This window comes from Sus scrofa, chromosome 9 (assembly GCF_000003025.6).
Source record: "Sus scrofa isolate TJ Tabasco breed Duroc chromosome 9, Sscrofa11.1, whole genome shotgun sequence".
Lineage (NCBI taxonomy): Eukaryota > Metazoa > Chordata > Mammalia > Artiodactyla > Suidae > Sus > Sus scrofa.
The window spans coordinates 72,218,620-72,232,630 of NC_010451.4; the positions used below are offsets into that span (position 1 = coordinate 72,218,620).

A 14,011-nucleotide genomic window follows, 5' to 3' on the forward strand; every position below is an offset into this window, starting at 1 on the left:
ACATTATATTGAGGAATTGAGCAGGATTATCTTTACTATTCAAACATTTTCAAAATGGGCTAACATAACTTCCCCTCTATTTTGTCCTGACTAATTATCTAGTGAGCAGCCTAGGAAAGATCAGTCCCCTTTTTTGGACAGCTGTATGTAATAATCAAAATGCCTCCCTAAGGAGTGTCCTCCAGAAGAAAGGTGAGGGAAGTAGATTCAGGCTCTCAATCCATTGTTGAAAACTGTACCTAATCTGGAAATTTGAGCACAAGTCAGCAGCAGTGAGCCATCCCCCAGAGGGAGTCCAGAATCCAGTCTGTCAGGAGCGGGTGGAGGGATCACACTTCCTGTTATATATTCTCCCCCCACCTGTAGCTTTTGGCAGGAATCACAAGTTAGGTGTGTAGTTAGCCTCTGTCTCAGAAACATAGAGCTGATCAGCAGCCTAATTTTAGATGGTCTCATCAGAGAATAGGCCCTTTCTTATGAGCATGTGGATGTGACCCAGACAACCCAGCCAGCATCCATTGATGTTTTCATAGTTTAAAGCCACACAGGGGAGTGTCCTAAATCTACAGCACTCCCAGAGTCTTGAGTTCTGTTCATTTGAACCTCTGCCTGCTTTCACTTCAGTGGAGTTCATGGTGAGACTGAAAGAGCCCAAATCACATAGCTTCACATTTTAGCTTAGAGTCAGGCCCAGGCAATTAAGACCTGTGAATTCAGAATTCTAAAGAAGCTAGCAGCTAGTCTTTTGCAAAGCCAAGACTATAAGGCCAGACAGCTGTGTTCCAAGTCCAAATGACAGACAGGGCTTTCTTAGCCCTTTTATCTTATCAATCTTAGAGTTCAAATTGAACCACTTGTAAATATGTACATCAGGCTGAAAAATTATCAGGCTTTTAAAAAAAAAGTTATTAGAGTTGATTTACAATGTTCTATCAATTTCTGCTGTACAGCAAAGTGACCCAGTTATACACATACATATATACATTCTTTTTCTCACATATTCTCCATCATGTTCTATCACAAGTGGTTAGGTATAGTTCCCGGTGCTACACAGCAGGATCCCATTGTCCATTCACTCAATATGCAACAGTTGTCATCTACTAACCCCAGACTCCCAGTCCATCCCACTCCCTCCGCCTAGCAAACACAAGTCTGTCCTCCATGTCCATAATCTGTTTTGTAGATAGATCATTTGTGCCGTATTTTAGACTCCATATATAAGTGATATCATATGGTATCTGTCTTTCTCTTTCTGACTTACTTCACTTAGTATGAGAGTCTCTAGTCCCATCCATGTTACTGCAAATGGCATTATTTTCTCCATTTTTAGGGCTGAGTACTATTTCACTGTATACACATCTTCTTAATCCATTCATCTGTCAATAGGCATTTAGGTTGTTTCCATGTCTTGACTATTGTGAATAATGCTGTGATGAACATAAGGGTATCTTTTTCAATGAAAGTTTTGTCTGGATATATGCCCAGGAGTGGGATTGCTGCATCATATGGTAGTTCTATATTTAGTTTTTTGAGGTATTTCCATACTGTTTTCCATAGTGGTTGTACCAATTTACATTCCCACAAACAGTGAAGAAGGGTTCCCTTTTCTCCACATCCTCTCCAGCATTTGTTGTTTGTTGACTTCTTAATGATGGCCACTATTTTGTGGTGGTACCTCATTGTTGTTTTGATTTGCATTTCTCTAATAATTAATTAGCAGTGTTGAGCATTTTTTCAGTTGGGTTGTTTGTTTTTTTGTTCTTGAGTCATATGAGTTGTTTATATATTTTGGAGATTAAACTTTTGTTGGTTGAGTCATTTGCAAAAAATTTCTCCCATTCTGTGGGTTGTCATTTCATTTTTTTAATGGTTTCTTTTGCTGTACAGAAGCTTTATCAGCTTTTAAAGATCAGAAATTTCATTTCATAAGAGGCCGTTATCAACTAAGAGCAGCTTCTTAAAACTCCAAAAGTGTATCTTGATCTAGTTATTATCTTTTTGTGTTGTCTTCTTTTTTTCAGAGGCTCCAATAAGGCAAAAATAATCACATGATTAATATTCGAAGATTTAAATTTCATCTGCTCACAAGCAGCAAAAAACAAGGAAGTTTTGCACCATTACCATTTTTTCTTTGCAGCTTTTCCTGATTGGGATGATCCCCTCCAGCATTTGTGAAATTATAAGTATATAACATTCTACATCAGTTTTATCATACTTCCAGATGTAATAGGCAGAAAATACAAAAGCATTTTGTAAAAGTTTCTATTTTTTTGCATTGTAAATTTATTTAAATATCCCTAGAAGTAAATTTAGCATTTATGGGGTGTGTGTGTGTGTGTGTGCACGTGCGTGCTGTGGGTATATCTTGGCTAGAATGCAAGAGTTAGGATTGCTTCAGGAGCAGCTAAGTTAAAGAAACTGTTTAAGTCCCCTGCCCCATACTCCTCTGGGTTTATCTGAAGTTTTGCTACAACCCTGGAAGCCTGTTTAACCTTTTTTCCCTTTTACTTGTAGGAAAGGATGGTACAAATTTTTAACTCTTTTGGCCCACTCAAATCTCACCTTTGGGAATGGTTGGACCCTCTATCCTCCAACCTGCAGGAAAGAACAAAACCTGAGATGTGTTCCTACCTTCCTCACTGCTTCTCCATTTTAGCCATTACAACCTAGAGCACTAAAGGATTAGGAAACCACCTCTCCTGGGGATGGGACTGTCGTTTTCAAATTTCACAGGCAACTTTTATCTCTCATAGCAGAAAGCAGCTCACCTGCTGTTTCATATTATGAATAACTCCTTAGCTACCTAGTCACCAAAGGTTCATCATTATTCCAGTCCTTTTTATTTTCCCAAACATTGCTTTTGCCATATTCTAGAGAGTATAGGATGTAGGATAGTCTAATGAGTCCCACTTTTGACACCAGTGTGTTGTTTGGGGATAGTCCTCTCAGAGGACTCACAAAACATAGCATGTAGTTTTACTCACAGCCAAGATTTATTATAGCAAAAAGATATGAAGCAAAATCAGCAAATGGAAAAGGCACACGGGGCAAAGTCTAGAGGAAGATAGACACAAGGCATCCTCTCCCCACAGAGTCAAGCAAGACTCCTGCATCAAATTGCAACAATATGTGTATGGTGCAATTCCCATGTGCTCTACAAAGGAGGTTTACTTGATGCCCAAGACTCTTATTGAAGGCTGATCATGCAGGAACACTTTGCCCTAGTGTGTAACAAAATTCCATACTATCGAGGAGCGGCCCAAAGAAATAGCAAAAAAAAAAAAAAAAAGAAAAAAAAGAAAAAAAGAAACAGTGAGAGCTCTTAGAATCTAAATAGTGTTATATGTTTACACATTATAATAGTTTTAGATTTTTCTCCATAACAATAGTAATTTAAAACAAGTACCTCACAATAGAGATATAGCAAAGGTGGGCAGACTCACTGAGTGAAGAAGTGTGTAGTGGAGTGGGGTCATTTCCAATGAGGATAATCTAAAATTTACAGTTCACTGAAGTGTAAACAGAATTGTCAATTGCAGTTCACTTTTTAAAAATTTTTAAAAATTTCAAGCATTTAATACTCTTATGAATGGTAAAAATTAATTATTACCTCTTAGAACTGTTTTTTTACAAATTCATAATGTTTTATAAATGGTATATAATTTTTAATCTTTTTTTTTTCCCAGTTGAACAGAGTTGATTGAAGTTTAAGGAGCCTCAGTCTGAGGCGTAGTAATTTTGTCTTTTTCTCAGTTGCATCACCTTTAAGATTTTGACTTCCTAGTACCGAGATAAAACAGTCCCAATTTAATATTTTCACTTATGTTCATGAAAGAAGGAAAATACAGTATTCAAAAATTATGAAAACAGTAGTTCTCTGGCGGCCTAACGGATTAAGGATCTGGCATTGTCACTGCTGTGGCTTGGGTCAGTGCTGTGGTGTGGGTTTGATCCCTGGCCTGGGAACTTCTGCATGCCATGGTGTTGCAGGATTCTTGTACAGAGAGACGAGGACTCCGAGGCTTTCTGCCAGGAAGCAGCATTGATTGGTGCCGACACTGGCTCAGTGGATTCATATACAGAGACTGAGCCCTGAATGCAGCAGGACATTGTCTTATGTACCTCTGTTAGTTTTCCCACTACGTCTTGGTGCCTTTGTCCCCTTTATAAGGTAACATACATTCTGTAAATTCTGATATGTAACATGGATAGTTCATGTTACATAGTTGCCCTCCGCACAGGGGTACGGATTATATCATACTGCCACAGAGCTGCACATGCGCACAGATCCTGGTTGCCCACGTTGCCTTCCCTTTGTTCTGGGAGGCCCCCCTACCATAAAAGAACAAAAATTATGGAAGTAAACACTGCTAAATAACCAGAGATGCCAAAGTTAGGAAATTAAGCTCTTGGCTGACACCACCATGGTATTATAGCCTGAAATGTTAATTTTCAGCACTGTATGAAATTCTGAATTCAAAGTATGAAAAGTAGTTGTGGAGGGGAAATTAAAGGATAGCGCATAACATTTTGAATAGTTGGAAAGTTAAATGTGTGAAAGCTGGATGTCGCCTAAGAAAAATTTTAGCTATCTGAAAATTTTACTAGCGGAGAGTTCTAAGTTCTGTGATCATTACAGATAATCATGTTTTAATAGGAAATAGGAAAGTAAGTGTGATGTTTCATACAGTGGTTGTTTCCCATGTTTGGACAGTTTTCCACTTGTAGACCTCATGCTAGCTATTTTCAGTGTTCATTTGCCAGTTTGGCAAAAAAATGCAGTCAGCTGCTACCTTTTGCAGCTATTTTCATTTTTTTTTTTTTTTTTTTTTTTTTTTTTTTTTTTTTTTTTTTTTTTTTTGGCTTTTTGCTATTTCTTTGGGCCGCTCCTGCGGCATATGGAGGTTCCCAGGCTAGGGGTCCAATCGGAGCTGCAGCCACCGGCCTACGCCAGAGCCACAGCAACGTGGGATCCGAGCCACGTCTGCAACCTACACCACAGCTCACGGCAACGCCGGATCATCAACCCACTGAGCAAGGGCAGGGACCGAACCCGCAACCTCATGGTTCCTAGTCGGATTCGTTAACCACTGCGCCACGACGGGAACTCCTATTTTCATTTTTTATTTTACTAACTGCAGCATCCTTTTTGACACTGTGAAAGCTATATAAATATAAAAGGTATCCAACTGCTGCCAGAATATGTTGGATTATCTCTTCTTCCTTGGTTGCTGAGAAACCTCAAGCAGCCAAACTGCTACATTGAATACTTGGTTGCTGTCAATGATAATACTTTTGTGTTTGTGTAATTATTTTATTTTGAATGCTGCCATATTACAATATTGTAATAACAGGGAGTTCCTGTTGTGGCTCAGTGGGTTATGAATGGTACTAGTATCCATGAGGATTGTGGGTTCTATCCCTGGCCTCACTGAGTGGTTTAAGGATCCAAGCATTGCTGTGAGCTGTGGTGTGGGTTGCAGATGCAGCTCGGATCCCACTTTGTTGTGGCTATGGTGTAGGCTTGCAGCTGCAGCTGCGATTCGACTCCTAGCCTGAGAACTTTCATATGCCACAGGTGTGGTTCTATAAAGAAAAGAAAGAGGTATTGTAATAGCACAAAGTAAATTTTAATTCTGGAATGCGTATTACAGGGAAGTTGCTTTCTTTGTTAAAAGATTTTTCTCAGTTCAGATCACTTTCATAGAATTCTCTAATACTCATAAGTTTTCCCTTGGACCATTGGTGTTCATGAACTCCTTGCAGGAAGCCACCAAGAGTAAAGTTCAACTTATATGCAGTCAGGCAAGCTAAACCCCAAGTCTTTTATCAATATTTCATCTTTAGCAACATCTTGGACTAAGACTTATTGCTCCCTACCTTAGATAGGGGTGTGTGTATGTGTGTGTGTTTTCCATGTACATCCAGTGCAAGATTCTGTCTCCTGCTCTGGCTTTGTGTTGTATCCCTTTCACTTATTTGTAAAGTTACATAGAAGAGACCTTTGTTAATGGCAGTGACCTAGAAAAATAGGAAAATAGGATTAAATTTGTTCAGAAGACTGTTGAAAAAAATGTATAGTTTTAACTTGCCAAAGATCAGACACCTAATAAATGAAAAAATCTAGACTACCAGTTGTTTATCATTCCTGATATAGAACATAGAGTTGGTGACATTTTTCTTAAGATTTCACTCTCTTTTGGAAAGAATGAATGTTGAGTTCTTTAAAGACAGCAATTGACTTTACCAGTGGCTTGCAGATCCTAATAGGAGAAGGGAGATAAAATCTATTGATTACTTATAGTACCAGACACTATACTGCATACTTTACCTAAATAATCATGATAATTCTGCAGGGTAGGTGGCCTTATCCCTATTTTATGGATGAAAAAATTGAGATTCAAAGAGATTAAATGATTTATGCTAGAACTAGGAAGTAGTGGATATGGGATTCCAACCCTGATTGTTCTACTGTGCTGTGTTCCTTCCACCAAATCAGTGGTTGGCAAACTACAGTCCATGGGCCAAATCCTCTGCTAATTTTGTACATGAAGTTTTAATAGATCACAATGACGCCCATTCTACTATTACATATTGTCTATGGCTCTCAGGTTGCAAAATCACAGTTGAGTAGTTATGACAGTGATCATATGACTCATGAAGCCATGTGACTCACAAAGTAAATATTTTAATATTTACCATCTGGCCTTTTATGGAAAAAGTTTGCTGACCCCTGCACTAAACCATACATTGCTTAGAAATGCTGTGAACTGAGTGTGCATTCAGTAATACCCATTTCAGGCTTATTGAAGTGTTAGACAAGAGCAATTAAGCCAATTCCCCAAAGTGTAATAATGAAGGCAAAGTACTGGCTGACCGCAAGTCATGAATGTTCAAGAGCTTTTAGTGTTAAATTTGGAAAGATAGGCTGGGATGATTTAAATGTAGTTCTTTCTGTTCCTATGACCCTATGCATTATAATTAATGAAAAATCAGTACTTACAAAACATTTGTTTTCTTGTGAAGGTAAATCTAAATTATTTTTCTTATTCTTTTTTTTAATATAAGCTAACACTTCAGTGGTATATGTGACATTTAAACTGTATCTCCAGTTGTGTTAATTATTTGCACTCAAGAGTTTTTTCTTTATAATGAAGTATAATATGGCTTAAAATTTTAAAATCTCTTTTAGTAATAGGGTTAAGATCAAGGGGTTTATGTTGGGGGCAGGGGTGCTTAGAGACCATACATCATATTTCTAAAGACTATATTTATGGCCAATTAAATGATCAGTGGGAGTGGATTATTTTGTTGAGGTCAAACTTCAGTCCATAATAATGACTTTAAAAATAATTTACTTCTGGAGTTCCTGTGGTGGTACAGTGGGTTAAAGATCCAGCATTGCCACAGCTGTTGAGTAGGTCACAACTGAGGGTCAGATTTGATCCCAGGCCTGGGAACTCCATATGCCACCGTGAGGCCAAAAATAAATAAATAAATAAAAATAATTTACTTTTGTGGCGATAGATAATGTAGGAGTTGGTTGTTTGTTTCTAAAGCACTTCATCTTCTATAAAGGATTTCTGGGTGTAGTTTATTAACTTAAGTGCACTTGAGTTTTTCTGGCAGATTATTAAAATGGAGAAGTTAAGAGACAAAGATTTAAATCAAAAATTAGAGAATCCAGAGTTCCCGTCGTTGTGCAGCGGAAACGAGTCCAGCCAGGAACAATGAGGTTGCAGGTTCAATCCCTGGCCTCACTCAGTAGGTTAAGGATCCAGTGTTGCTGTGAGTTGTGGTGTAGGTCGCAGACATGGCTCAGATCCCGAGTTGCTGCAGCTGTGGCATAGGCTGGCAGCTGCAGATCCCATTTGACCCCTACCTTGGGAACCTCCACATGCGGAAAGTGCGGCCCTAAAAAGACAAAAACAAAAAACGAACAAACAAAAAAAACTCGGCATCCTTCACAAATTAAAGCTAATCAGGAGGCATTCCCTTGTAGCACAGTAGGTTAAGAATTTGGTGTCACTGCAGTGGCTCAGGTTGCTGCACTGGTGCAGGTTCAATCCCTGGCCCAGGAATTTTCACATGCCACAGGCTCAGCCAAAAAAAAAAAAAGTTAATCAGAAAATCATGGAAAGCTTTCTGGAGTCCATTGACAGGCTACGTTTTCCTTACTATTTTCATTAAATAATGATCAAGGGCTGTCCTTTGCTACTCTAAGATGGTGAGACTGCCTAAATTTTCCTTTGCAACTTAGAATAATAAATTGTTATTGTGTCTTTGATAATCTGTTACCTGCCTCATGAAGCTCTATACATAGATTTACCTTGGAGTTGGAGAAATACTGCAAGATTTGATTCAACAAAGGGGAAATAATCACTTCAGGTTATGCTGCCTGTAGCTATGAAAACGTGAAAGGACACATCTGGCAAATTTCTAGCCAAGACTTGTGAGAATATATCTGAGAGGAATGGAGCTATGAATGTTTTAGTGCATTTCCGGATGCCTTTCAGGCTTATTAAGCTCACATTTTAAAAATGAAACAGACTTGAAAATAACAGAGAACCACAAAGAAAGTTTCTTGATGCCATTATGCTTTTCAGTGTGAGTGACAGTAATATTCAGTGGACATTTAGAATATTATTGCTTTTCAGTATCTTATAATTATAAATATTATAAATAACTACCCCAAGATACTACTGCTTTCTTAGATATTTCTTTTTTCACTGCTTGAGTAGGAGTTATTTTCTGATGGGACATTTTACTAAAGTGATAATGTAAATCAAAGAAAACATTTTATTAATTTAATCCCAGACTCTTAAGAATGCTCATAATTTGAGCTACATTCTATCAGGGATGAAAGATAAGAGCAAAACACCTAAGTTCCAAATCCTTAGGAAAGACCCTTTAGAACCCACATGATATCCTTTATATTTGATTATAGATTAAAATTACACAATAAACTAAATGGAGTTCTCATTAAGAATAATAAATTTTTGAAATGCTTATGGCACTACAACAAAATACAAATTATTTCACTGAGAATAAGCACATAAGACCTAGATTCTATGGAAAACAAAAGAAAAACAAAAATAAAATCTAGGCTGTCCCTAAAAAATCTCCAAAGTGTGGTACTAGTATATTGTGATAAGCCTAGAGTATAGAAGAGATTTGTTCCTCATTCAAGATTCAAGATGAGATGATAAAGGAGTAGTACTTTAGGCTAAAGGTTTAGCAACCCTCTGAAAAATTAAATAAAAAATTTTAAATTATGTAGTATGATCTAATTTATGTATCTAAATATTTATAATGTACATATGTATACAAATAAAACATTATAAATAGGATGAGTATGTATCAAAATGCTAATATGGTTAATAATTAGACCGAGTTCTTTGTCCTTTCTCTTCATATTTTCAAAAATATCTACTGTGCCTTGTATTTGCACATTTAAGTTAAAAAAAAAGTCAGTAACCAAGAACCCTTAAAAGAAACAAATAGTGGCCTCATCAAGTACAGGTATGAACCAGAAAACGTACTGCTATAGTAAGTCTTAGAGATAGGTAATTATGTCTTACCCTGTCTGCTCTCCTTCACATCCATTCTCAGATGTAACAGTTGAGCTTGAGGGATCCCAGAGCTTTTTGTTTGTTTGTTTGTTTTTTGTCTACAGTGGTATATGCACATTGAAATCACCCAAAGAGCTGAAATACCACTGCTTTGATAGCACACCCTAGAAGACTCTGATTTTATTGCCTAAAAGACTCTGATTTCATTGTCCTGGGAGATAGCCTGGGCATTGGACTCTTTGAAGTTTTCCAAGTTAGTAAACCTACAGCTAAAGTTGAGAGCTTCTATTTTATTTAAATTATTTATTTATTTATTTATTTAAAAATTTTTTTTAGTTTTTAAATTTTATTTTTTTCATACTTAATGAATTTTATTACATTTATAGGTGTACAGCAGTCATCACAACCAAATTTTACAGCAGAGAGCTTCTATTTTATAGAAAACTTTAAAAAACAACTCATTTGTTTTTCGATTAATTGATTAATTGAATTCTGTTGAAACTTTTACTACCCTGTACAGAGAGCTTTTGTTGAACAAGTACCTATTATTTGCAACTGTTTTTTTAAAGCTATGTTTTAATGTCCAGTCTTCCACTGAGTTAATTGGGTAACATGGTAAGTTTCTTAGTATGGCCACAGCCTATTTTCGGTTTTTATCTCCTTGTAGTACAACACTAGACACCCTAAACTCCACGGCACTTAGCAACTGAATAAGCCTTTTATTTCATACCTGCCTTTGTATAAGCTGTTTCCTGTTTTACTAATTTTGATAATAGTTCATGAGTAGATTCAGAAACATTGGAATAAAATAAAACTAGCCTTTATTGAACACACTAGCCAGGGACTGTGATGGGTACTTTAAATAGAGTAGTTCTAATAGTCCTTACCACTGTCCTTAAGAAATGGTCATTTTCCTTTACTGTACAGCTAGGGACTGAGGCTTTTGAGAATAATTACAATTACATGGCTAGTTTAGATAAGTATGAGATTTCAAACTCCAACTTCAGTGATTATTTCCATGTCTTCTCCCCCTACCCACCTCACATTGCTTCAGTAGTAAATGCCCATATAATCTTTATCATAACCTCTTTCCAAACAGGGTAGGCTTAAACATTTGATGTTTTCAGCCTTGTTTTGAATTATTTACAGTAGAAGGAAATAAATTTATTGGTATTTTGATAGAATAACCACTTTCTGTTGTTGCGTGTATAGTTGTAGTTTTATTAGTTTTTGATTTATTGGTTTTATTAGTTGTGTAGTTCTATATATTTTAAAAATCTTTTCTCTGAGGTCGTTATAAGTACTGAGCGCTTTCACTTTCCCTTTACTATAATTTAATACATTCTGGAGTTCTTATGTGGGCAAAATTTCCTACATTTTTTACTCTCCCACAAATTGACTGAGTCAGATTTATACATAATTTATACAGGGATTTAGGTGTATTCAACCATAAATTTTAATCATGCTCATTTCCTGCCTATGTGAAGGAGAAAACTGAAAAGCTTGTATATGTAGGTAACTCTTCTAGTATAAAGTACAGCCTGTGAAACCCTAACAGTTTCTATGTGGAAAAATGTTAGTTTAACAAGTTGATTTGGACATTAAAAATTTCAGTCTGTGCCTACAGCATGCAAAAGTTACTGGGCCAGGGATTGAATCTGTGCCACAGCAGCAACCTGGGCTGCTGCAGTGATAATGCCAGATCCTTAACCTCTGCACCATAGGAGAACTCCAAAAATTTGAGATTTTTTTGGCTAAGATAAATTTGGTAAAATGTAATATACATCATTCCCTAACATATGCTTCCTAGATTTTATTAGTGTTCCTAATTGTGATATTATTTCTCTGGGATACTGCTTTGTTATTTTTTTATAATCTAATTTGATAATTTTTTCCTCCATTAGAATGTGAAACATGCTGCAGAAGCGTTCAAGAAGTGGCTGAAGGGGGAAGGAAAAAAGTGCTACTGCCTATCAGAAAAAAATAGAACAAAACATGGGAAATACAACCACCAAATTCCGTAAGGCACTCATCAATGGTGATGAAAACCTGGCCTGCCAAATATATGAAAACAACCCTCAGCTAAAAGAATCCCTTGATCCAAATACATCTTACGGGGAGCCCTACCAGCACAATACTCCATTACATTATGCTGCTAGACATGGAATGAATAGAATATTAGGGTAAGTATTAATGTAAACCAATGATAGCAAATTACAGAAAGGGACCAAAAACCCTGATCTTTGAAAATACTTTCATACATACCTGCATGTTATGTGGCATCGTAGTGAATTAAACTTTCTAAAACTGAATATGCCAAAACTATTAAGTACAATTTTTTTTTTCACTATGCCTAAATTAGAGCAAATGTTTTAGTAGTGAGGTCAGTTCACATACTCTTTTTACTGTAAGTACATTTTGATCCTCAGTATGTTTCATGGTATGAATTCTTGATAATGATGTAGTGTTTAATTTATAACATTTCAGTTCTGGAAGAGTACTTGTCAGCTATTAAAAAATTGCAGAGGATGGTGCCCAAGGCAAATTAAATTGAAAAACTGGTGTGTTTGCCTTACCTAGTCATGATCAGATTTGAGTTTCCTGTCTTTTGATGGGGTTTGGTTACTTGAAAAGATTTTTCTAAAACAAAACATTTTCTTAAAACTGAAAATACTAAGAAACTTAAAAGTTTTCTTCAATGAGGAAGTGTTAGTGACAGCAGATATATGAAGATTTATCCTATTTATGAGAATTAATTTTTTTTCATTGGCCGCACCCATGACATATGGAAGTTCCCAGGCCTGGGACTGAATCTGAGTTATAACTGCTGACCTACACACAGCTGAGGCAACACTGGATCCTTTAACCCACTGCCAGGGGCCAGGGATCAAACCCATGCCTGGTCAGATCTGCCACTGTCAGATTCTTAACCCACTGTGCCATGGCGGAAACTCCCATGGGAATTAAATGTGATATTTGCTAGATTATAAAGTGAAAAAAGCAAAGGATGGAAAAGTAGTTCCAAGACAGTTTTAGTTTTTTAAGAAGCCGACTGTGCAGCTGTAGAATTCTGATGCTAGAAAAGAAACACTTCTTTGCTTATGCAGTGAAATAAATTCTTAAACCTATCCAGTGAGCTTTGGAACTTGACAAAGACTTTCAATCCTTTCCCTGTTTCTTTTCGTACAATGTTGTTGTTTAAATTAAACTGCTCTTTTTGCTGTCCCTAAAACTGCCATGTGTGTTCTGTTTGCCATGTACATTCTGCCCTTGCTGCCAGGAATATCCCACTCCCGTCAGCTTTCTCTTTCTTACCTAAATTTTATCCTTCCTTCAAGGCCCTAGGCATGCTTTATCTATCTTCTTAGCCTGTCATAACCCATAGGAACTTCAGGCTCTTTTTTGAACTTTTGTGGTTCTTTTTTTGTTTATTTGTATTACTTGTTTGGTGTACACTTTCTCATTGTATTTTATAATTTTGTGTATCCTCTCTTTGCCTACCTAAATTACAACTTTTTTAAAGGACTTTCTTAGTACTTCTAATATCTAGCATAGTATCTTACACAAAGTAAATTGAAATTTTGTAAAAATCATTGCACAGGAAATATCTTTATGATCAGGATTTGTGAATGAGAAAAATTTCACAAATAATTTAGGTCATCCAGGCCCATGACCATCAATTAGTTATTTTTGTAACCTCTTAAAAATAAAATAGGTATTTCTTGACTTAGAAATAAGTATTTCTATAACATATCCTTTTTACATTTATTGTCTGTTTTCATTTTTCTAAAAATACCCACTTAGAAGCCACCTCCAACACATCTTGTTTGAAATTTTATATTTTTCTTTCTGAAACTGAGTTTTCCCTATGTTAACAACAGTAAAATATTTTGCCAATAAAATAATGGCAAACATATTGAAGGTTTACTAATTTCTGGGCACTATTAACAGTGCTCTGCATGTTTTGTCTCATTTAATCCTCATTACTACTCCCTTAGATCATTTGTCATTTGCAGTTTAGAGGTGAGAAAACTGAAGCACAGAAAGATTAAGCAACTTCTCAGCACTCTGCAGCTTGTAAGTGGCAAAAGTAATTAATTGCTCAGGCAGATGACCTAGGCTTTAGGCTTTTCAACACTGTGATAGCCTCTTATGTCTACAGTCAGATAAGCCTTTATGTCAGGGCTGCCAAAACCACTTGGCAAAATAAGTTAGTCACTCTGGACTTTAGCTGCTCTATCTATAAAATAGATACCCATAAAGCTTGTGGGACAACTAAATTAATGTATTGTGTGTTTCATGCTGCCAAGCATACAGTAATATTATTACTTCTCACTTCTAAACCCCCAAATATCCTGAAATCATCCTTGACTTACTCTTCTCCCTTACCTGACTTGCTACAAATGCAAAATTCACTAAGCCTTAATTCTTGGATTTGC

The 14,011-nt window shown here is 36.5% G+C and overlaps 1 protein-coding gene across 3 annotated transcripts in view; it reads left to right on the forward strand.

The window, feature by feature from the left end:
- Nucleotides 1-14,011, forward strand: part of ANKIB1 (ankyrin repeat and IBR domain containing 1) — a 143,961-nt gene that overhangs the window by 33,815 nt on the left and 96,135 nt on the right. For all 3 annotated transcript variants that reach the window (XM_003130136.4, XM_013979684.2, XM_005667593.3), the window contains exon 2: nt 11,477-11,755. In XM_003130136.4, coding sequence (XP_003130184.2) covers nt 11,568-11,755 — 188 coding nt within the window. In that variant the 5' untranslated portion in view covers nt 11,477-11,567. The remainder of the gene's footprint in view (nt 1-11,476; nt 11,756-14,011) is intronic.